The sequence below is a fragment of the Aptenodytes forsteri genome, unplaced genomic scaffold (genome assembly GCF_000699145.1).
Source record: "Aptenodytes forsteri isolate BGI_AS27 unplaced genomic scaffold, ASM69914v1 Scaffold126, whole genome shotgun sequence".
NCBI classification, from domain to species: Eukaryota; Metazoa; Chordata; class Aves; order Sphenisciformes; family Spheniscidae; genus Aptenodytes; species Aptenodytes forsteri.
This window is the reverse complement of record NW_008794599.1, coordinates 469,111-491,326: the sequence shown is the minus strand read 5'-3', so window position 1 is coordinate 491,326 and position 22,216 is coordinate 469,111. Positions and strand designations below refer to the sequence as shown.

Genomic DNA, 22,216 nt, shown 5'->3' with positions numbered 1-22,216 from the left:
GCGTAGGACTCCAGGGAGCTTTGCATGGAGGGCACTGCCCGTATGTAAGTGACTGATGGAAATGACGCAGTGCTAAAATGAGTGCCTATAATTTTAGGTAACTGTGCTCTTGCCTGCTGCTGCTCAGAGCATGAATCCCACCAACCTGTCCGTGCTCGGCAACGTTGCCGAATCCCCCCAGCAAATGGCTCTGGAGCAGGGTCCACAAGCAGATAGAGTAAGTTGCCAGGCACCCTTTTCTTTTAAATGTACGAGTACACTGATTTCATTGCTCCATTGTCTCAGGTGGTGAAACATGTCCGAGTGATATGGGAGGAGATGCGAGAAAGCTGTAGCACAGATTTGTACTGTCTTTCATAGTCTCACCATGGAATGTGTGGGGTTTTTTTAGGGAGAGATCATGTATTTAATATACAGAGAAACCTGTTCTACAGATTGTTCTGTCTTGAGCAGCCACCTTAAAATAGTCTTCTCGGCTTTGAAAAGCAAAGTTAACAGAAGGTGTAATGCTGACTGTCACATAGGACCAACATCCACTGGGTCTCTTTGCCAGTCTTTTAAGACAGCTTTACTGTGCGTAGTATTTCTTGTTCTCTACCTGAGAAACTGGCGTGGGTGATGGAATAGTCTGTGCAGTGCACTTCAATTAATTTTTGCTTCTTTTTTTTTGTAGGGATAAACTTTAAAATTAGTGAGAGAATACAATGCCCTCAACTGTCCTCCATGTCCCATAGCTTATATCTAGTCCCCGTGTTGTCTCATCCCTTATTGATCTCTACACGTGTGCTCTGGGGATTGTTTTTATTCGATTGCACGATAGGAGAGAAAAGATCATGTGCCAAAGTGCAGGATTCTCTCACTTGTACAGAAGAAGTTAAAATACAGCTTTAGGCTCTAAATTTCCACAGAGCCTGGACTCTGTTTCAGACCTTCTGTGAGGGTCCAGAACTTCTGATTTCAGTTTCTTCTCCCGAGAAGTCAGTCCTTTGCAAGGTAGAGCTAGGTAGTGACACAGAGCTGTCCTGAGCAAGGCTGTCAGCAGCAGCGATGTGAAACGTCCCTCAGCAATCATTTATCACGCTGCTTCACTTTCCCTTGTCCTTCTTTCCATTACCAAAGGAAGCAGAAAGGGTAGACTAGCAAGAACCTTCATTGCTCGTCTCGGTAGAAGCGTTTTTCTTCGTGAATCAGTTTTGATTGTTTGTTGTGAATTTTCTCCTCAGGCATCATTACCGGTGCATAACCAGGTGTTACCTCCTATGGAGGCAGTGGATGGTTCTGACCCTTTAGCACCTCTGCAGAATCAAATGGGAAGGATGGAAACAAAAGAGGAAGATGATGAGGATGAAGATGAGGAAGAAGATGGGGAAGACACTGACATGGATGAATGGGATCCAGATCCACCTCGACCCTTTGATCCCAATGATTTGTGTAAGCATATGAAGTAGTATGTAGTGTGTTAGCCACCCTCCCCTTTTTTCTTTCCCCTCCATCAGCCCTCTAGTAAATGGAGCTGAAAACCATTCAGATTTTAGCAATAATAAGTAAACCCCTTTATACCCAGAAATGTAGACTCATATTGGGCTGCCTTACTGAAAAGACAAGGTTCTGTCTCAGGTGGAGTCTCTGAGCTGCTCTGTTCTTCACTTTGCAGGAGGCTGCCCTCTCTAATGTTTTAAAACATAGACAGACTATTGGAATAAATGTTCCCACAGCTGAGCCAAAGATGTTTGGAGAGAGATAAGGCTGTCTCTTCTGAGCTGGTGCGTGAGTGTCTGCCTGACAGTCACGTCCTCTCTGACTTTGTGTTGTAGGGTGTGAAGAGTGTAATAATGCACATCCCTCTGTGTGTCCAAAACACGGACCTTTGCATCCCATCCCAAACCGGCCTGTGCTGACCAGGGCGAGAGCCAGCCTTCCCTTGGTGCTCTATATAGACAGGTTTTTGGGAGGTGTGTTCTCCAAAAGGCGTATCCCAAAACGCACGCAGTTTGGACCTGTGGAAGGACCCCTGGTTAGACAAACTGAACTCAAAGACTGCTATATCCATTTGAAGGTAAGGGGGTGTGCGCGCGAGAGAAGGGGGGTCAATTTGTGCCTAAGCTTTGATTTTCATGAACTTGTCGCTCTGCCTCGATCAGTTACTTCGCTAGAGATGTTCTGTTGTTCCGTGTCGGAATGTAACTCAGAAATACCTGGATTGCTTTGGCTTGAAATCTACTCTGTAATTCAGGGAGACACAATAATCGTGGTGAATATTCTGGCATTATGGTGTTATGATATGTAAGACACATAACGTGGAATGCTGTGAATCACTCTCACGTGGGCTGAAGCAGCATCTGGACATAAAAATAGCAGCCCCATCTGAGGATGTTTTGCAGCCATCGCTTTGTGTCATGCTGTGACTTAAGTTAAAAATATTTTTCTTCCCCTTTCCCTCCTCTCCCCCACAAGACGTAGGGGAGAGGAGAGATTTTTCTCCCCTTCCTGATGCCAAGTCGTTGGCGTGAGGTATAAGGGATTTGACTGACTTTTATCCATTTATTTACTGGTTTCATTATATGAATTGGTCCTTTATTTGCTGGAGATTAGGTCCACAGTCATAGGAGCGCAGGTCTCTGTTGGTCAGTGTCTGACAAGGAAGTTGTGACCACAGGCAGGTTCAGTAACCCAACAGAAGTTCAGCTGAAGAAGCGCTGCTTCCAGCTTGAGGCAGCATCATGAGTCAGGAAATCAAAGGAGACGTGGGTCTGCCAGTTAGAAACATCTGACAACTGATGCCGTATAGCCTACTAAAGCTACAGTTTCTTGTGCCTCACTTATAGCCACACGTCAAGTACTGTGCCTGACCCTTTTAATGAATGCTTCTTGCCCTTGAAAGCCATGGAAGGGTCTCTCGTGTCTCCCTGGTTAAATCTCTGCCTGTTTTTAAGTATTTTTCTGAGTGCTGCCTGTTTCTGGATCCCTGTTAGCAAAGAGAGAAGACTAGCTATGCCTTCATTGCTTTCCTAATGTAAAAGTTGCATGGTCACAGTAGGTTTAGAGACTCAAATTCTTTTGAACCTGCTGCCAGGCAGTTAGTCATATGTAATTGGATTTTGCTACAGGTGTCTCTTGATAAGGGTGACAGAAAAGACAGAGATTTGCAAGAGGACCTGTGGTTTGAACTTTCTAGCGAGGCTCTTTGTAACTGGATGATGTTTGTGCGCCCAGCTCAAAACCATTTGGAGCAGAACCTGGTAGCGTATCAGTATGGCCACCATATTTATTACACAACCATTAAAAACGTGGAGCCCAAGCAGGAACTCAAGGTATGGCATTGCTCGTGTTTCGTGACTCATTTTTCTACTGATGAAATCAAATCGTAGAGTTGCTACCTAATAAGTGCATCTCCAAGTGCCAGAAATGATTGCTGTAAATAGTTCTAGGGCTTTTTTCTCTGATAAAGCACATGATGGCCTGAATCAAATGTCACTGAAGTCAGTAAGTAGTTAGCCACCGACTTGGGGATTTTAAGTGAGCTTTGGCTCAGGTATAAAATGAGGAAGTTTAAAATAAGAGTATGTAAATGATTTGTCTGTCACTGTCATGCTTTACACTGCATATATTTTGCTGAGGCAATCTAATTTTTATTGCAGCAGTCTTATTCTTTTTAGTTCTGGATGCCCTTTCCAGTTAGTCCTGTGTGCCCTTGACTTGTTTTCTGGTGCCTTAAGTGAATATGGTCTCTCACTTTACCTGGCTTTCCTGGAACTTTTGAAACTTTGCATGTGGAAAATGATAAAGGATATTGTGACTTCCCTGTGAGTTACTTTTTGTTCCCTCTAAAAACGTATTGATTACTTTGAGCTCAAAGCAGCGTGGCTGGCTGAGATGGCCTTCGTTTTCAACATCTTTTGGGGAACTGGGATAACCAAAACCACTTTGATATCAGGAAATTGTTTGTCCTTCTTGAAATCTTTTCTTGCACGTGAATCTCAACAATTTAACAAAAACCAGTGTTAAACACACTTAGCTAAACCAGGGCAAAAGCCTGCTTACACACTTATTTGCTGATTTTTAAGAGTAGGATTCTTTTTGGTTTCTCTGAAATCAGCCCTTAATTTGTTTAAGCTGAATCACTAGAAACCTTGCTAATACATTTTAAGCGTAGCCAAACATCATTTTCTCAACAGTTTTTAAATCAAATTGAAATCAGACTTTAATTAAATCTGTACAGACCTGCCTGGTAGAAGCACCATTTTTCTTGCTTCATGTGTTAGTAGTGTCTTTTGGGGTAAAATTGGTTTGATAATTGAAAGCTAATTACCTTAGGCTCTGTAATGGGTTTTCCTCCCCAAGTGCGTGTAGGGCCATTCATATAAATTTTGTCCAAAGATGGAGCTAGGAGGATCAGCAGTCAGTTAAAGCTGAGAACTTCTGTATTGCATGACAGGTGAGTAGTCTAGGAACTCCAGGCTTTCTTCTTTGTCCAGCTAGTGAGATGCCTGCTAAGTGAGATGCTAGTGAGTTACTGCAAAGTAACACGCACCTGCTAGTGAGTCTTTGAAGGAGTTAGAAATGCTACTCACCACTGCTATGAAAACACCTGTGGCCCACTACAAGTTTAAACTGGCCCAGGTTTTTCATGCTGAAAATCTGTTCATGCCTTCTTTAAAAAAATCTCTTCTAAAATTGAACCTTTTTAATCAAACGCTAAGGTAAAATGAGAAATGATGCAAGAATTCTCAGCTAAATGTGAGCATCTGACTTCAGGCTCTAATCAACTTTGTCTTTCTGCCTCCCGTGGTTCTCTCTGCTGAAGGCTTCCTAAATCCCCTGTATAACAAAAGTGGGTCCAGCATGCTGCAGCCTCGCACTTCTTTGTGTTGGGAAGCAGGACCGTATTGTTCCAATCCTTCAGAAGTTTAGAAACATTTTAAATGTTTCTAATGAGTCTCTGTGGACAGTGCTGCCTATTGTCTATGTAAAGAGAGTGGGAAAGAAATGGGAAATCCCCCGAGTGAAAAACTCTTCCATTCTTCCTGGTACAGCAAGTAACAGTACTCTGCTGACATCCATCCTTTGCAATCGTACAGTTGGGTCTGAAGAGATTAATCTTTCTTCCTTTAGAGCTACTGGTAGCCATGTGTGAGATTAACATTCATATTAGGAGGCTATACCTTAAAATTAAATGGATATGCTTTCTGAGCAAAGCTCTTTTATTCCTCAGTGGGGGCATATTGATCTCAATAGGCTTTATTATTGAGGATGAAAGGAGCAATAAGAGTCAGTGGTTGAGGCGAGTGAAGTAAATGTATTGCTTAAAAAACATTTTCAAATGAATTCCCCTTAGTTCTGGTTTCATCTAAGAAAGTGTTCTGCTATCTTGTATCCCTGCTGCAGGTGTGGTACGCTGCCTCTTACGCAGAGTTTGTGAACCAGAAGATCCATGACATATCTGAGGAGGAAAGGAAGGGTAACTTGGGCTCTTCTGCTCTCAGTTTTTGCAGTCTGATGGTGGTTGGGTGTTGCACTTCTTAGTTTCAAATATATGGCCTGCATAGCGCTCCCAAATTTCTGCTAGGTTATGAAAAGTTAAACCAAATCTAGATTGTATTATTGGGACTTAATTCTGCTAAGTCTTCTCATGCTAATATTACAATAATTTAACCTTCTGCCTCAGTTTCTGGGAAGCATTAGGTTGCTGCTGGAAAGGGGCATGTTTCTGTACTTGATGTCTAATGTTGAGCCTGTGTCATAAACCGATGTGCCACTGCTTTAGATAGAGAAATTTCTCTTGACCTCCCCTAATCCATGCCAGAGAGACAATCCTGTAGGTGCCCTTCCTTACAAGGGTATATTTCAAAATGTCCCTGAATTTCAAGCAGTGTATATAGTCCACGTGAATTGTCCCCAGCAACCTTTTTGTCCTTCTGCGATGAGCTGTAGTCATGCCACAGTGCAGAGGGGATAAAAGCAAAGCTAAATGGAGCAGTGCTGGGTATTCTGCAGTCTGTCTAAGCTTCAGGGGAGAAATACGGCCCACAGAGGACAGAAAGGCTTGGGGAAAAAAAATGAGGCATTTAATTGGTAGTGACTGAAATGCTGTTATTGACATTTCCAATTGAACATAGTTCTCAGAGAGCAGGAGAAGAACTGGCCGTGTTATGAGTGCAATCGTCGTTTCATGAGCTCAGAGCAACTCCAGCAGCACCTCAACTCCCACGATGAGAAGCTGGACTTCTTCAGCAGGTACCGAAAGCTTTAGCTTTGTCTGTGTATCACTACGGTGCTTCCCCAAACTTGCAGCAAGGAGGGTATTTGCCCTACAGATCTTACTGAGCACCTTGGGTGCCCAAGAGAGAACGGCTCAGCGCCGGAAGGTAAGAATATGGCACTGGGAAGCTGATTGGTGTAAGAGACTTTGCGAAAGGAGTAGCTTGAGGGAAATAAATACCCCGTTGAAACTGGTGAGATTTTTTTGGTTTGCTTTTGGTTTTTCACCAGCAACTTAAAAAATTGCAATATTTCAGTACCACAAAATTGAAATACTGATGTTTCTCAGATGTATGCAGATACAGAGCTTGGAGAACGAGACTTCTAGTGCTTTGGCTTCTCATTGGGCTGGCAAGATAGTTTATCCTAACCTATTAAAAGCTGAATCTACAAACATCCATCAGAGAGCAGAAGACATTGGTGCCACCTTTTTCCTGAAACTTAGCAAGCGGCTGCATTTTCTTTTCTTTTCTTTTCAACACAGAAAATTGTTCCCTTCAGTTTACTGCCTGACATCAATGGCTAAGTGCCTTTTTGGGGAGGGATGTTATGGCTTCAGGTTTTAAATTGGTTTCCTTGTGCACTTGTTCCATCTCACTGAAAATGCTTTCCAGCACGCTGTACGCTGGGGTGTTGGAAGTAGGAGAGTTGCCATGGCAGAGGACTTGCTAGAAGCCAGTAGTCCTCTCAGTCCCACGATTAGTGAAATAAATTTTAATGCGTTCTGGACTTTGATTTCTCATAGAGCACAAAATAAATAGATACCAGCCAGTACCCTATTTTTTTTCCTGCCAGAATTTGTTCAGGTTTTATTATTTACTGCAGGCCATTGTTACCGAGTTGAATGGGTGAATAGTGATGCTGAGAAGGAATGCATAAAATCAGTGGAGATTCCAAATCCATCTTTTTTTTGTCTCTAACCTGGAGCACTATGTATTCTGCAGAGCCAGAGGCCGAGGTCGTGGGCGAGGAAAGAGGAGGTTTGGACCAGGCAGACGCCCAGGGCGCCCTCCCAAATTCATGCGTATGGAAGTAACCAGTGAAAATGGGGAAAAGTGTGAAGAAGGGACGCAGGTATATTTTTGGGGGATGGGGAGGAGGAAAAAAAAAAATCACGTGGGATGTAAACTCTTGACTAAAAGAATTTAGGGCATCAGTGCAAATTGAGGGTGTGCTTTGGATTTATACCCAAGCAAGTCTTGGTTTTTCTAGCTGTGACTCTCTGCCAGGGAGCACACTACTTTCCTTCTATAAAAAAACCCTGTAAAATCACTTGCATTTCTACAGCAACTTTCATCCCAAAGCACTTAGCAGTGAGATAGGTTATTGCGGCACTTTAGCAGCACGGCAAAAGTAATTTAGACAGTAAAACTGTAATGGGAATTTAGGTTTGTATTTGTCCTTTCTGGAACGTGAGGTCAGAGTCTGCTCTTATAACTGTTGCTGGTAGAATTAAACCGGTTTGAGCTATGATTCTTTATGATGTTTTAATATTAACAAGAGGGCCTCCTGTAGGCATTCTTACTGCAAAATGTTTTCTTGCTTGGGGGTTGTATTCTAGAGGGACCTAATGTGATGCATTTATCTAAGTAAAATGCTAAATTCTCTCGGGTGCTGACCACGCTTAAGTTGCCACCAAGTCCTTTTATGAAAGGTGTCACAAGGGATCGGCGGCTCTGTTTTATGACTTAGCTGAAAGCTGATATCTGGAGTGGTAATTTTCCTCTGGCATCTCACTGGGTCATGGTTCAGTGCTGACTCAGAGGGAGGAATGTATACATTGCCTCTGAATGCCTGCCGCTCGTTTTCTGAGCATGCCGAATTGCCCTAAATGTTGCGTTGAGTGCAGACAGTTGCGAGATCACCCCCTTTGCAAGCTGACGTGACCCAAGCCAGCTCCATTTAGACAAGTAAGCATAATGCTGTTCCCAAACTCTTAACTCCGGAGAGACAGGGCTTACTGGGCGCAGTCCCATGCTAATGTGTCTGAATGGCATCTGGACTGGAGGTGGCTCACATCCTGCCAGCTTGGAGCATGGCCCAGAGCTAGCTCACGTGTGTCTACAGTCGAGCAGGGCCGTGGTTATGTCCCAAGCCTTTGGAGGTCTGCCCGCCTCGCTAATGACTAGGCGTGAGTTCACCTGCCTGAGAACTTGAGTCTCGGGATGCTGTGAGCACAGTTTAGTGTCAGCAAGTGTGGAAACTTGCCACCTAGACCAGGACTGGACATTTGGCTGGTATATTGCTCTGTTAAGTGTCTCTATCTGGTAAGCATTCACGGTTTGTAACAGCTGCGCTCCTTCTGGCACCTCCCTGTTTTTCTTCTCCCGCACCTGCTTTTGTGCTTTGACAGTACCAGCCTTGAGCCGATATGCTTTTGGTGCTCCATTTCCTAGCTTGTGCTTTTAAGTTTCCTGAGTTGCATTAAGTGATGTCAAGGAAGGATCTATGTTTTTTTTTTTTCCTTGTAATACGGGAGGATTCCATCCCAGAGGAGTTACTGGAATTTATATGGAAAGAATGTAGATTTTTGATATGTGCTTCCCGCTCCCGACACCCTCCCTTATCTCTTATGCTAATGCAAAAAAGGAGGAAAACAGCTTTGTGTGAGAAATGTAAGTGATGTATGCAGCTGGGTAGATGAGAGTACGCAGAGCTTGGAAACTGGATAGCAAAACACACGGTGCACAGTATAATGATGTTGTTTGTCACTCTCCAGTTCAGCACTCCAGCTAGTTTGTTAGAAAGGAGAAGACGCTGCATAACTACACATGATAATGTTTCAAAGTGACAATGATTTCAACGAGACAGAACTACTCCGCTTTCCCTGGTCTGCGCTAGTCACTTTGGTCTTAATTTCTCACGGGTCAGCCTATGTCATCTTTGGTTAAAGCAGTAATAGGGTCACGAGTGCAGAAGAACTTGCTTGGCTGTTAACAGCTGGGTGGTTTTGATTGTCTGTGTCTGATCAGACAATACGATGGCCAAGAGAGTCGCCTACCTGCAGCACTTCTTCCCTAGCGCTCTGAATCTTGTTGCTGTAGGTGGAGGTGATCTGCTGAGAGCATCAGTGGAACACAGTAGGAAAGCGTTAGTGTAGACACATTTTTGTTTATAGCTTGTGATTAAGTATGTAGAAATCTTGTTGTCTGCTGAGTATTATCAATGCATTTTTCAGTGGGTGGGGGGAATAATCACTGGTTGTATGATTTGCGATTTCAGGACTTGCTGCATTTTTCCAGCAAGGGGCAGTTTGATGAGGCCGGACAAGCCACACTGAATGGGTTGGAGCAGCAGGAACAGACTCCAGTGCCATCAGAGACACAGTCGGCACTGGAGCAGCAGTCAGAAAACCACCCGCTACAAATCCAGCCGCAGCATGATGAGAGCACGGTGCCTACGCAGAGCACCATGACAGCAGATGACATGAGGCGAGCAAAGCGTATCAGGGTAAGCAAAGAGGACAGCGGGTCACGTCTTCTCTCACCCTCTCCATTTGCTGTAACCCAGTGAATGCCGGACCTGCCTGCCAGGACCAGCTGGTCCCTTTCTCTCACCGTCGTATCCATTTCCAAATCCTGAATAAAGCATCTCATTCCTAGCAATTTTCTTTGCACTGAGAGGAAGACAAATCTCATGTAAAGAACTAGTATCTCATGAGATGCTAGTGAGAACTGGTCACCAGTTGGAGCTGATTCAATTGCAGCACAGTAATTCTTTCATAGAAACACAGTCCCTCCAAGCTGGCAAGCAGGAGTGCTTCGAACAGCCGGCTGAATCATGGTACTGTGGCACAGAGTAATGACTTGTTCACAGCACCATCTGTGTCTCTCAGAACTCTTGTCTTGCAAATAGTTGCCAAAGAGGAACCACGACCTCAGTTTAGATCCACTTAGTTGATGATGATGATATTTAGTGATAAAGTCCTTTCTTGGGGTAGAAAAACGTGCCTGTCTTTGAGATTAAAACCTGTGCTAAGAGCTTTGTGTACCGACAGCAAACACTTTGAGCCTGAGCTTTGTGTCAACTGGGTGAGCTGTTTTTTCTCTACTGTGTGTGGGAGGGAAATGATTCAAGCAAATAATCCTTCAAGCCATGTAACTGTGAGATTGGGTTATTTAGCCTAAAATCTTTTGCTTTTTCTTCCACGTGCAAAATTTTGATTACAGAAAGGAACAGCTGCAATTGGGGTAACACTTCATTCTTAGGGGATGAGAAAGGATTAGAAAAGAGTTGACTAACTGTTCCGTATCGGAAGATCTTGAGCCAAATTTTGCTCTCAGTTTATAGCAATATATATGCGAGACCAGTGGTAGTGTTACCTCATAAATGCAGCAGCATATCTTGAAGGAGGACTTTGGCTCAGGCACATTAAGACTGGGGAATTTCTAACCATATAAGACGCTTGCACTCTCAGAATGACAAGCTTCTACCAGTAATTTGATTTTCATATGTTAAAAGCTTGGGGGATTTTTACTGAATGTATTGTAGGGTGGATAACAGAGTACAAAGGCAGATGCTGAGTTTTGACAGTAAAGGGCATGGGTATTTACTGCTTGTGATATGCCACAACTTCATCAGTAGAAAGTCAAGGCCTGGGTGCGATGGAAAGAAAAAGCGTTGCCTGTTTCCCCAAACTTTTGAACCCGAGATGTGAACTTAAGATCATCTTAAACAGTAAATGTGGGAAGAAAGGGACAGAAATTCTGAAGTTACTTCTTTGTCTTGTGACTTAGCTTTTGTTCCCTGGAAATTCATCACAAATGGATGACAAATAAGAGGAGTGCAGTGGTGGTTTAGTCCTTGGTGATGTGTTTGTGTTGCCAAATCTCCCTAACTTCCCATACATCTGGCAGCTCGTGTTCAGCAGAGTCCTGGAGATGTTTCAAGATAGGGGCACTGGCAGAATGGCAGATGGATGGTTGCGTAGGACCTTTCCGTATTGCGTCAGACTGTGAGCAATGAGAACTTGAGATAAGAGTAAACCAGCAAGCATTAATTTTTTTTAAGCACTGAAAAATCACAGCAAGCTCTAGCACCCTATGAGCACTCATTCAATTCAACTCTTCGCAGCACCTTCTTATAATAACATGCACTTAATGTTATAAGCAAGCAAACATGTGGTTTTAAGATGTGTAGTAAATCAGTCGCTTCCAAAGAACAGGTAGAAAGTCTTGACTCCTGATTATGATCTGGAGACCTGTGTAGCTCTAGTTCTTCCTTATTACTCACGTAGGATTACATTTTCAAAAACAGTAATTCTTTGTGAATTGCTTCGACTTTTCTAAGGTTTAAGGCAGTGATGCTCTGAGAGTGCTTTCATTCTAGCTGGAAGCACTGATCTCTGATGCCACAGGGTTCAAGTCCTGATAGGATCAGTTCATTTTTCAGCCTCTGCTTTAGAGCCTGTGGAGTTTCCTTGGAGATCAGACCTTAAATATGGCAGTCGTGTCCTTAGTATTGAAAAGAGATACACCCACCCTTCAAGATACTCTTGTTACAAATTAGAGGAACGTGTGGTCTGCAGCCAAAATGAATATTTGTTTTTAATTCAGTTCTGGGCAGCGTCCAGAGTGTCTATGGGCTGATCCCAGAAACATCTGCATTTCCAAATTGCCTTTTTTTACATACAGACCTGATCCTAAAATGTCCTTTGTGTAGGTGACTGCTTTATTCGGAGGAAGCAACTGGCAGGGGTAGGGGTATGATTTGGAAAGCACAGTCACTTCCTTCGTGCTGAAAGAAATGCAACCGGTTGTATAACGAAGAGTACAAACAGTAAAATGAGGTTAAAAAAAGTCCCTACTCCTTAACTTTTTCACTCTTCTAATCCTTGCCCTGTTGTCGTCCTGCCCTGATTATTCCCTTCTGCTAAAAGCATTTCATTCTCACTGTGGCTGTGCCATACACATCACATCATTACTAATCAACTCTGAGAAAACATGAAAGGTCACAAAACACCTTCAAGATTATCTGTGGTTTTTATCTTTGCCCTTTAACTCCCCTTGGGCAGTTACTAACTACAGGGTAAACCTTGAAGATCTGCTTAGTGTTTCCTGAGGCAAAAACCTCAAAGGAGTCTTGCCTCGGTAAAGAGTAAACTCTAGCTAGAAGAGCTGGCCCTCGTAGTGACCCGCAGAAGCGTGACTATGGCAGAAGTCAAGGCTTCTGTTTTAAAGTCCATTGCATAACATAAGTATTTTTCTCTCCCTCAATGCTGCCTGCTCAGCTGGAGCTGCAGGTAGGTTTGATTTGGTTTTTTGTTTTGTTGGGTTTTTGCTGTATCTAATCGAATGGTACGTAACAACATCGCCTTCCATGTTGTTTTGTCCAACTTCTGTTGAGTGTCTCCTGATTGATCCCACATCGTAAATTGTCACATTTGTTCTTCTTTAAGCAACCGATGTCCAGAACTAAGTGTAATCTGAATAACAATTTGCATTCTTCTAGTTCTTTTCATACTGATTAATTGCAAATTTAAGGTGAATATTATAGGAGAAAACTGCTTGGATGAGATACTGTAATATCCATCTTAAAGTTTTGGAGGATTTGTTTACGCAATTGTTTGCACTGGATCAATCTTATCAGTTAATGAGACAACATCTAGTTGTCTTTTTCTGGTTTTATGGTTGAAAGTTTATCTCACCAAAGAGCAGTAAAAGGTTTCACCCTTCTGTAGCCTTTGAGACAGCAACGGGACTATGTTGATTTACACGGTATAGAAGTCTGGCCTGCTATCTTAGCAGTCAGATTGCTGGGGGTTACAAACAGCAAAGTACAGTAATAGTGGAGTTAAGAACTTGAAGTGCGTCTCTTCAGCTGTTTGGTTTATTAGCATATCCCTGTAGTGAAGGGGAAAATTATATACTTCTGACTCCAACCAACACGTTAACTTTTTCACAGCACATGTCTGTCTTGCCAACTCCCGGTCTGACTTACAGCAGATCCGTGTATTTCCTATTGTCTCCCCTTCTCCCCTTGTAAAACAGAGAATGGGGATGACGACAATTCACGGGAGGGCTCATTTGGGGCTCCTGTATGAAATTGTTAGCTTTTTTAATAGCAAAGCAGTTGCTCTCATGTCACTTTGTCTGGAATGAAAGTATAGGTTTCCCTCTGCAGTTCAGATGGTGAAAAGGATCATTCAGGTTCACTAATTTAATCTCTAGCACAGCACTTCACAGTATTCCCAAGCTGTTCCCTCATTCCGGCAGAAAAGCTCCTAACTTTACTTTCTCAGTGTCAGCCGTTGGCACACACTTACGGGACACAGCAAATGTCAGCCCAGACATTCTTCCCACAAGAAGAGGCGAGAGGAAACCAGGGAAATGTGTTTGCAGAAGTCTTGAAAGTATCTCGTGGAGAAGTATGTAGTATTGAACGTGTGTAAGCACAGGTGCCAGCAATGTTCTAGCGCTATTTCTCTTAACTATTGTGGCATAGATTCTGTGTGTAACATCTGCAAAGAGAAGACATCAATAAGTGCCGATGTATAGATCTTATTTTGGAGAAGAGTAAAATATTCCTTAGACTTCTGGCAGAGAAATGGCAGTATTGCAGTGTAGTTTCAGTACAGTACGGGTGATAGTGGGCTGTGGGATTTCATGCATGCAGAGGTATGACTTGCTTCCAGCTTTGCAACTATCCAACGTAAAAGTTCTCATCCAACATTGAAATGCAGGTGCAGGGCACACTTGCCTATTTCTACAGGCAACATGCCCAGCAGCATCTGTTCCTTCAGCACACAGCGGTGGTTTCGGGACTGGGATGGCTCTATAATGTTTATCGGAAGGGGAAGGGAAGAGATAACAATCATGAAATGTTACAGAAAAGGTAGGCTGAAGGAAAGCACGCACCAAAACAAAGCAGGGACTGAGAAGAGAAATTGTGCACGGTAGGAGTGGAGAAGAACAGAGAAGAGCAGCCCAGTGTATTAAATTTTAAAATGAATGTTCACACAACCCACATTATGCTCAATTCACGATATTCATAGTTTCTTGCAATACCAAGAAAAGCAATTTCAAGTTTGTGTATAATCAACTACCCTTTGAGCAGACAACAGAATCTATCGGAGTTCCTCTTGATTTAGCACCAGTGTGTTTGTCTTTCATCTTTCTTCTTAGTTTTTAGGCTCTCGCGCGTGATATATGCTAAATGGCAAAGACAGGCGAATTGCTCACAAGATCTTAACTTTTGCTTGTAAACCTGCCATTCTGCCCCTGCTGTAATGTTTTGAAACTCTATTCTTCTTCTTGATAATAACAAAAAGGTTAAGTGTATGTTCCACCAGAAGTTTTCCAGGCAATGCTAAACCACTGCTGCGCATCTCTGTGGTGATCTTTGGTGCAGGGGCTGATTTTGTAAAGGGCTGTGGAATTTCATAAGCCCTGCTCCTGCGTGAAAGACAAGGCATTAGCTTGCCCTTCCTCTGTATGGTGGCTGAACTTTTGACCCAATCTCCAGTAATCAGCTGGAATTGCAGCTTTTCTCAGGCCCAGGTCTGTATCTCAGAGAGGACTTAGTTTTATTTTACGGAAAAATGCCATGCTAAAGACGAAAGTTAGCTCAATCAGCAGAAAACCAGGGACTGGAGATGAAACTCCTGCATTGTGTTCTCCTAACTCCGTGTGTAACTGCAGGTATATCCCTTAACTTCTGCCTGTCACACCCTCCCCTTCTGTAAAATGGAGACAGAATCTACAATGCAGAAGCATTTTTTTGAAGTTTAGGTTCACTGATAATCTGGTATATTTAATCTTGAAAATATTTGGATGTGGGTTCTATACATAATAACAAATGGTCTCTTCGATGTTTCTTTCAGAATGCAGCTCTTCAGCACCTGTTCATACGGAAATCCTTTCGGCCGTTCAAATGCCTCCAGTGCGGGAAGGCCTTCCGGGAGAAGGACAAACTGGATCAGCATTTGCGGTTTCATGGACGGGAAGGGAACTGCCCTTTGACTTGTGACATCTGCAACAAGGGCTTCATCAACAGCGGTGCTCTCGAGAGCCACATGAAGTTCCACATGGACCAGAAAACATACTCCTGCATTTTCTGTCCTGAGTCCTTTGACCGCTTGGATCTGCTTAAAGATCATGTGGCCATCCATGTCAACGATGGCTATTTCACCTGCCCTACCTGCAAAAAACGCTTTCCAGATTTTATCCAGGTGAGATGCCGTACTGGTTTGAAGCGCTGCCTTCCGGGTCTCTTGCAAGTGCTCTGTTCATGAATTTTCAGTACTGTTCTTGTGTAACACTGCACGTCAGTTCATTCTCACAAGATAAAGGGGTCCATGTCAGTCAGAAATTAAAAAGGAAGAGTGACTAAGCATTGCTAGATGTTGTCTTATGCCGCTGAAGTGCTCTTCCCACTAAATCATCAGGTGTGGTACTTCAATCTGGCATTAGAAGGCACTGTACTGTGGGAGGGGTGGTCCCTTATCCCCAGAAAATGCCGAAAGCAGAGGTCCCGACTGCTTTTGGTCAGTACAGATCCATGGCACAAAAAGGGATTGTCTTTTGCTGTATGCAGCTTGTACTTGAATACACCTTGTCCTTTGTCGTTAAAACTCTGGACCAAAAAGAATTGTGGTTTTACATGATACAAATATCTTTTAATCCCTTGACTGTTTTTGTCAGGGTAATACATTTGAACACCTTGCAGAAATGCCAGAACAGATCAGGATGCTCTGCTTCCTGGCTTCCCCCTGGGCTTCAGCTGGGTACTTTATTCCTCCTCTTCTCTGCACACTGCTTAGCAGAGGTTGCACTGGAGTAGTGAGTAATGTAATTACTTTGTGCAGTGTGCAGAGCCATTGGAGAAGATCGTTAATAGAATTTAAGGATGCTATTTCGATGTTCAGTAAGAAAAACCTGAGACGTACTATGTAGATATTCATTATCCTTCATATGGACAAAGGGCTTGGTATGTCTTGCTGAGCTGCCTGACTTAAACTGGATTTCTACATTTCAATTTATGTCAAGTAATAGGAACTGATAGACTATCCAATAGGCTAAAGAGGAAAGGATAGGGAAAAGTGATTTACTAATATAATTCCATCCCGGCAAAAAACCTTTATCTTTTGTAAATGTTGAACAAGGAAAAATGTTGATGATTCAGAAATGCTGTACTGCAACCCGATTCCCCATAAACTTTCCCGTGAAACTGAGCCAGTCAGAAGAAGGTCCCACAGCTCTTTTCCAGCTATTTAGCTCTATTTTGGAATTCAAAGATGATTTTTTTCATTTGGTGCGTGTGAATAATTAAGTCTAGGCACCATAGATTGCTGCCTACTTAAATACTTTTATGTGGAACGATAAAGATACCAAGTTTTTCCATGTATGATCAGTATTAGAAGATGGTAAAGAATTAATTAGAGATGCATTTCTTGAGTGGTGCTTGGATTTCAAATGTCAAACCTCATTAGTTACTTTATTGGGGAAAAAAAAATCCCACTAGATGCTTGAAGAGGTCAAGGATAGTCCCAAAGTATGCAAAAATAATTGCCATTCAGGAATGGCATGCAAATGCTTGTCTGTCTAAGTTTTGTTGTTTGTTTTTGCCAATTGTAATTGCAAGCTCATACTCTCTGATTGAAAGGAATTAGTTCTTGCGTTTAGATTTCTTATAAATGAAGTAAAGATCATGAACCTCAGACGAACCTGTTAACACAAGGATGATTCAGTAAAACTGGTACATCGTGGACTTTTGCTGCCCATTAAGTGCTCAACTGTGCAATAGCTGATGCCTTCAAGAATCAGTCTTGAGGAAATCAAATTGTCCATCCAGGTGGATCACAAAGATGTTACGGCTTTATAGAAACTATTGCCAAGATATCAACTGTTCTGACAAAATACTTTTTAAGCCAAAGCAGATTAGAGAACTCTTAGAACCTTTTTCCTCTTTTTTTTTTTCTTTTTCTTTTTTGCTAAGAGTTTCCTAGACTGTTTTACCACGCACTCTTCTAGTTTAAATAAATTCATTTTTTCTATGATCTGCAATTCTAGGTCAAGAAACACGTACGCAGTTTCCATTCAGAAAAGATTTACCAGTGTACAGAATGTGACAAGGCTTTCTGCCGTCCTGACAAGCTGCGACTCCATATGTTGCGACACTCAGACCGCAAAGACTTCCTGTGCTCCACGTGTGGCAAGCAGTTCAAGGTAAGATGACTCTTGACCGGATCATTCCTGATACAGGTGGAGAACACCATTCTCTTCCTTCCTTCAAGTAGACAAGCTCATGTTCTCAAAGGTGGAAGAAGCTAATGTGTAAACGTGCTAGACTTGCCTGCAAGTTGCATGCACTGCTTTGTGTCATGTGTGAGCTACGACGTTCATTTCTGATGGACAAGGGGCAGGATCCACCCCGGCATGCTCTGCTGTAACAGGGTGTTTCATCTATGAGATCTTATTTCTAATAATTTAATAGCAAAGGAAGTTTCATCTGCTCATTAAGAACTGGGTCATTGTACAGCTCAATTGCCAGGTGCTTGGGTTGTATTGCTTTTATCAGTTTAGTTAAGAAAACTTCTTGCTGATATCGATGGATTAATAATATTCCTGGCCGAGGTGCCTGTGTCCATGGGATGCAGCTTGTCAGCACATGACATCCAGATGCCTTTCCAGATCCCTCCAGAACGGATGGAGCGGTCTGTGAGCCAGGTAAACTGTGGTGGCATCAGCCTGCTCCTTGTCACTTAGTTTCTTATGGGATACTTCTGGGTGATGAAGCACGTTCTAGATAGTGTGTGTCCAAAGAGGCTGGGTTGCATCTGGGAGGTAGGTTCAGTACCGTTGTAGGACTTGAGGTCTTCCTCAGTCAAGAGCATTATTTGATGCAAGTTTCCAGCCGTACAGAGTTGAGCGCTAATATTTTAGATAAATTCAAAGAAAAGCCAGAGTGGAGGGGTTTGTTCTCACTGAGGCTGCTAAGCTAGCATTAGTTTGGCTCCTGCTTTTGTGGCTGAGCAACCTCAGCCTTGGTTTGAAGGATAAACCTAAACCCAAAGGGTTCCTGCTGAGCTGTCCCAACACTGAGCATGCAACTCTGATGGCAGCACTGGAGACGAAAAGCCAAAGAGATCTCCGAACAACTTACATCGTGGCTCTCCCTTGTAACAGGTATTAAGGCAGTAAGTGGTGCTGATATTTTTCTCCCCGATTGCTCTTTCCCTAGAGGAAAGACAAGCTGCGAGAGCACATGCAGAGGATGCACAACCCGGAGAGGGAGGCCAAGAAAGCTGATCGAATCAGCCGCTCAAAAACGTTCAAGCCTCGGATAGCTTCCACTGACTACGAAAGCTTCATGTTCAAGTGCCGGCTCTGTATGATGGGTTTCCGCCGGAGGGGGATGTTGGTGAGTGTCTGTGTGCTCTAGCTTCTCTTACAACTTCTGTACTCAATTCTGATGAATAGTTAAGGAATGAAGATGGAATTCCAATGGTTGGAACACAAGGATGCTGTGAAACTGGGAGAATTTTGTAGCTGAGTTGAGATTATTTATCTTTTTTCAAAACTGTGTGTCTGGTCTCTTCAGCAAATGTGTGCCTTTGCATATTTCATTGCCTGTGTTGTATGTCTGGTTGTCACTACCGTATCTCAACACTAATGCTGATTGATGTGTAACATATTTAGCAGAACATGAGATTAATATATTGCCTAGTTCAGCCTTACTGCCTCAGTTTTTCTGTCTGTCTTATTTTTTTTTTCTCCCCCTTCTGGAGGGGCCTCTCCTGGCCATGCCCTGTAACTGCCACTGTGTAAAGGGTGTTACGCAGCAAGAGATCTTATTTGCAGATGTTTCATGAGGGTTGTTACCTCTGCTAGCAAAGGCCTCCCTGGGCAGAGGTCCTTTACATTACCTCACCCTCAGCTGCAAGAGAGTTCTGGCAAGTTATTTTACCCCTTCCCATCTTATTTTGATTAGCGAAACTGTAAATGAGATCTAGCAAGACCATGTTTACCTTTAGCGGCTGACTGTGAACGCACAATAACCCTTGCAGCAGCAAATGCTTCCGGTGCTGCTGGCTAGCATCATTACGGTTTTGGTTTGGCTGTTATCCATGTCTAGGAGAAGAAGCAATTGCTTGGCTTCCATGTGTAATATGCTCTCTTGTTCTCTTTGTTTCTTTCTCCTAAGGTGAATCATTTATCAAAGAGACATCCAGACATGAAAATAGAAGAGGTGCCAGAGCTCACGTTGCCCATCATCAAACCCAACAGAGATTACTTCTGTCAGTACTGTGATAAGGTATGTAAGGAAGTCACCCCTCGGAGGGTAGCTCAGTCCTAGACCTGCATGCAACCAATTTGTCTCTGGATAGAAACATCTGGCAGCATTTGTAGCTTTTTTTTTTTTGAGGTGCTTGCCAGCAACATTTCTGCAGCATTATCCAAAAGAAATTAAGATGAAATACTTCATCTTAAATGAAATTAAATACTCAGAGGCAGCTGAACGCTAATTGAAAACTGCAGTTCTCCTTTTCTGCTGTCTTTGGAGTTGGTAAAACATATACTGTGGTCCAGCAAGTAGTCATCCACCCTTAGTCCTGTATCGCTTTTCGCAACCCAGGACTAAGTACCCTATCTATCTCTCTAATTCCTGAACACTGATTTATTTTGGTTTCTGTATCACTTCTAAAAGTCAGTCTTTAACTCCTTTTATTTTAAGCTGCTTGCTTAGTCACGTGCCAGTAATTGCCAGTGTTCAGTGGAGCCTGAAGCTTCTTCTGCACTGCCTTTGGGTTCCTGTTCTTACTCCCTGGCTTTTGCTTTTTATGCATGTGGGCCTTTATTTACCAGGGAGCGTATTTTGACTGACTGTTCTTATCCTCAGTACATTCTTCCATGATGCCTCCTTCCTTTTGTTTAAAGGGAAAAAAAGGGATAGTTTTAAATAATATTACAGAATATTTGTTTGTTTGATATGCCTAAAAAGAATTTAAAAATATGTTGATCGCTGAAGGCTATTAAAATCGTTTGATGCTTTGTGTGAGAGTGGAGGCATCAACCCTCATGACAAATAACACTGGACAAATGACAACTTTGGTGATCAGTGGCTTCTCTGACATTTGAACTTCAAGTATCAGGCAAAAAAAGTTTTCCTCTTACCTTCCTGCGCTGCTTTGTGGCGCACAGCGTGTTTTCAAATGGCTCCTGCATGCTGCACAAAAAGGGGTTGCTTTTACAGGTTGATTGAACACTGGAAGGTGTATGTATATTCATGCATTATGTTGTAATTGTTTGGGGATTCAGCTAAACATATTGCTTAAAGCAACAGGCAGACCTTCCAGATAAAGATAACTAGTAGCTGTTTTCTGCGCAGACATCAGGATTACACCATTTTCATTCCAAATCTTTACCCTGCAGGTGTACAAGAGTGCCAGTAAACGCAAAGCACACATCCTGAAGAACCATCCTGGTGCGGAGCTACCTCCAAGCATCCGGAAACTGCGCCCTGCGGGCCCAGGAGAGCCAGATCCCATGCTGAGCACCCACACCCAGCTGACAGGCACCATAGCCACCCCTCCGGTCTGCTGTCCTCACTGTTCCAAGCAGTACAGCAGTAAGGTACGGGGGTTGTCTCGTAGCCTCAGAAGACAGCCTCTTCTTGATGCTTTCTTACCACAGTCTCTGTCATCTGTCAGTCCGCAAGCAGAGCGCTCTCAGTCTGAGTCAGAGTGCTGGTTTCATGCTGCGTGCTGGCAATGCAGGCACAGCCTGCTCGTTGTATGTATGGCAAAAAAGTTCCCTAAATAGAAGGCATGAGCTTGAAAGAAGAAATGGAAATGTTATCAGAGTGCAGTCACAAATGGAAAAGCTTGGAAACTCCTCACTGACAGCTAGGAGGGAGAGGAGCAGGGAAACAAAATGCAGAAGGGGTGACCTCTGGAAAAGGTCCCAAAATATTTGGCTGTGTTGGAGTAAAAAGCTTACGGGTTGTGACGTTTTGGGGCAATATTTCAGTATCAGATAGCTCTAATCGGCAGCAACTTTGTGATCCTTGTTTCCTTCTTGCTGACCAGACCATCCCATAGTGTGAATCTTGATGCTGCCTTACTGAGGGAAACTTAAAAGCTGCAGTCCGCAGGGCTGTTTGATTTCAGTTGGCCCGAAGCAGAGTTGCTGACCATCTCTCTAATGCTCTTTTGCATCTCTCTGTAGACGAAGATGGTACAGCACATTCGCAAGAAGCACCCGGAGTTTGCTCAGCTCCCTAACACAATACATGCCCCGCTGGCGACAGCTGTCATCAGTTCCACTCCTGCCGTTCTAACCACCGACAGCACTACCGGAGAGACTGTTGTGGTAAGGATTCAAGACGCGTTAGATCAGGCCAATGGAGGGAAACAAACAGAACAGAAGCCCTCTGGTATAGTAGTCTTTGTGTTTATTTGGCAGGCATAATTTTAAAGCGTGTGTTAGGACATTATTTGAGATCACTTCTGTTCCTGAATCTGTGTGTTGTAGTTTTGCTCTGCCAGGAACTATGTATTTCTCTTTCTGGAGCTCTAAGGATTTGTCTTTTTTTCCCTACTCCGTTCCCTTCTTTCATTCAGACCCATACGCTACTGACTCCACATGATACTTTCACACATGCCTAATTAACTCAGAAATACTCACCTCGTGGATTTTCACTGGAACTGTTCTCTTGAGTCCTTGGGATCAAGAGGACATGTTTAACGATGACTGGGGACTGGATCAAAGTGTTCAGAGGAGTCAAAATCTTGCCATAATCCTTTGGACAGTGCAGAACTGAGCGATATGAATCTCCAGTGGCTGATCGCTCCACTGTTAATACATCATAGAATAGAATCATTAAGGTTGGAAAAGACCTCTAAGATTGAGTCCAACTGTCGACCCAACACCACCATGCCCACCACTAAACCATGTCCCTAAGCACCTCATCTACTCGTCTTTTAAATACCTCCAGGGATGGGGACTCAACCACTTCC

At 43.2% G+C, this 22,216-nt stretch overlaps 1 protein-coding gene across 1 annotated transcript in view; it reads left to right on the top strand.

Moving 5' to 3' along the window:
* The window catches only part of PRDM10 (PR/SET domain 10), a 37,395-nt gene that overhangs the window by 6,611 nt on the left and 8,568 nt on the right, over window positions 1-22,216 (top strand). The window contains exons 4-17 of the mRNA XM_019470391.1: window positions 98-217; window positions 1,224-1,431; window positions 1,815-2,056; window positions 3,108-3,311; window positions 5,386-5,458; window positions 6,117-6,234; window positions 7,203-7,332; window positions 9,481-9,708; window positions 15,080-15,427; window positions 17,268-17,423; window positions 18,439-18,618; window positions 19,402-19,512; window positions 20,631-20,831; window positions 21,426-21,569. Of these exons, the coding sequence (XP_019325936.1) occupies window positions 98-217; window positions 1,224-1,431; window positions 1,815-2,056; window positions 3,108-3,311; window positions 5,386-5,458; window positions 6,117-6,234; window positions 7,203-7,332; window positions 9,481-9,708; window positions 15,080-15,427; window positions 17,268-17,423; window positions 18,439-18,618; window positions 19,402-19,512; window positions 20,631-20,831; window positions 21,426-21,569 (2,463 nt within the window). The remainder of the gene's footprint in view (window positions 1-97; window positions 218-1,223; window positions 1,432-1,814; window positions 2,057-3,107; window positions 3,312-5,385; window positions 5,459-6,116; window positions 6,235-7,202; window positions 7,333-9,480; window positions 9,709-15,079; window positions 15,428-17,267; window positions 17,424-18,438; window positions 18,619-19,401; window positions 19,513-20,630; window positions 20,832-21,425; window positions 21,570-22,216) is intronic.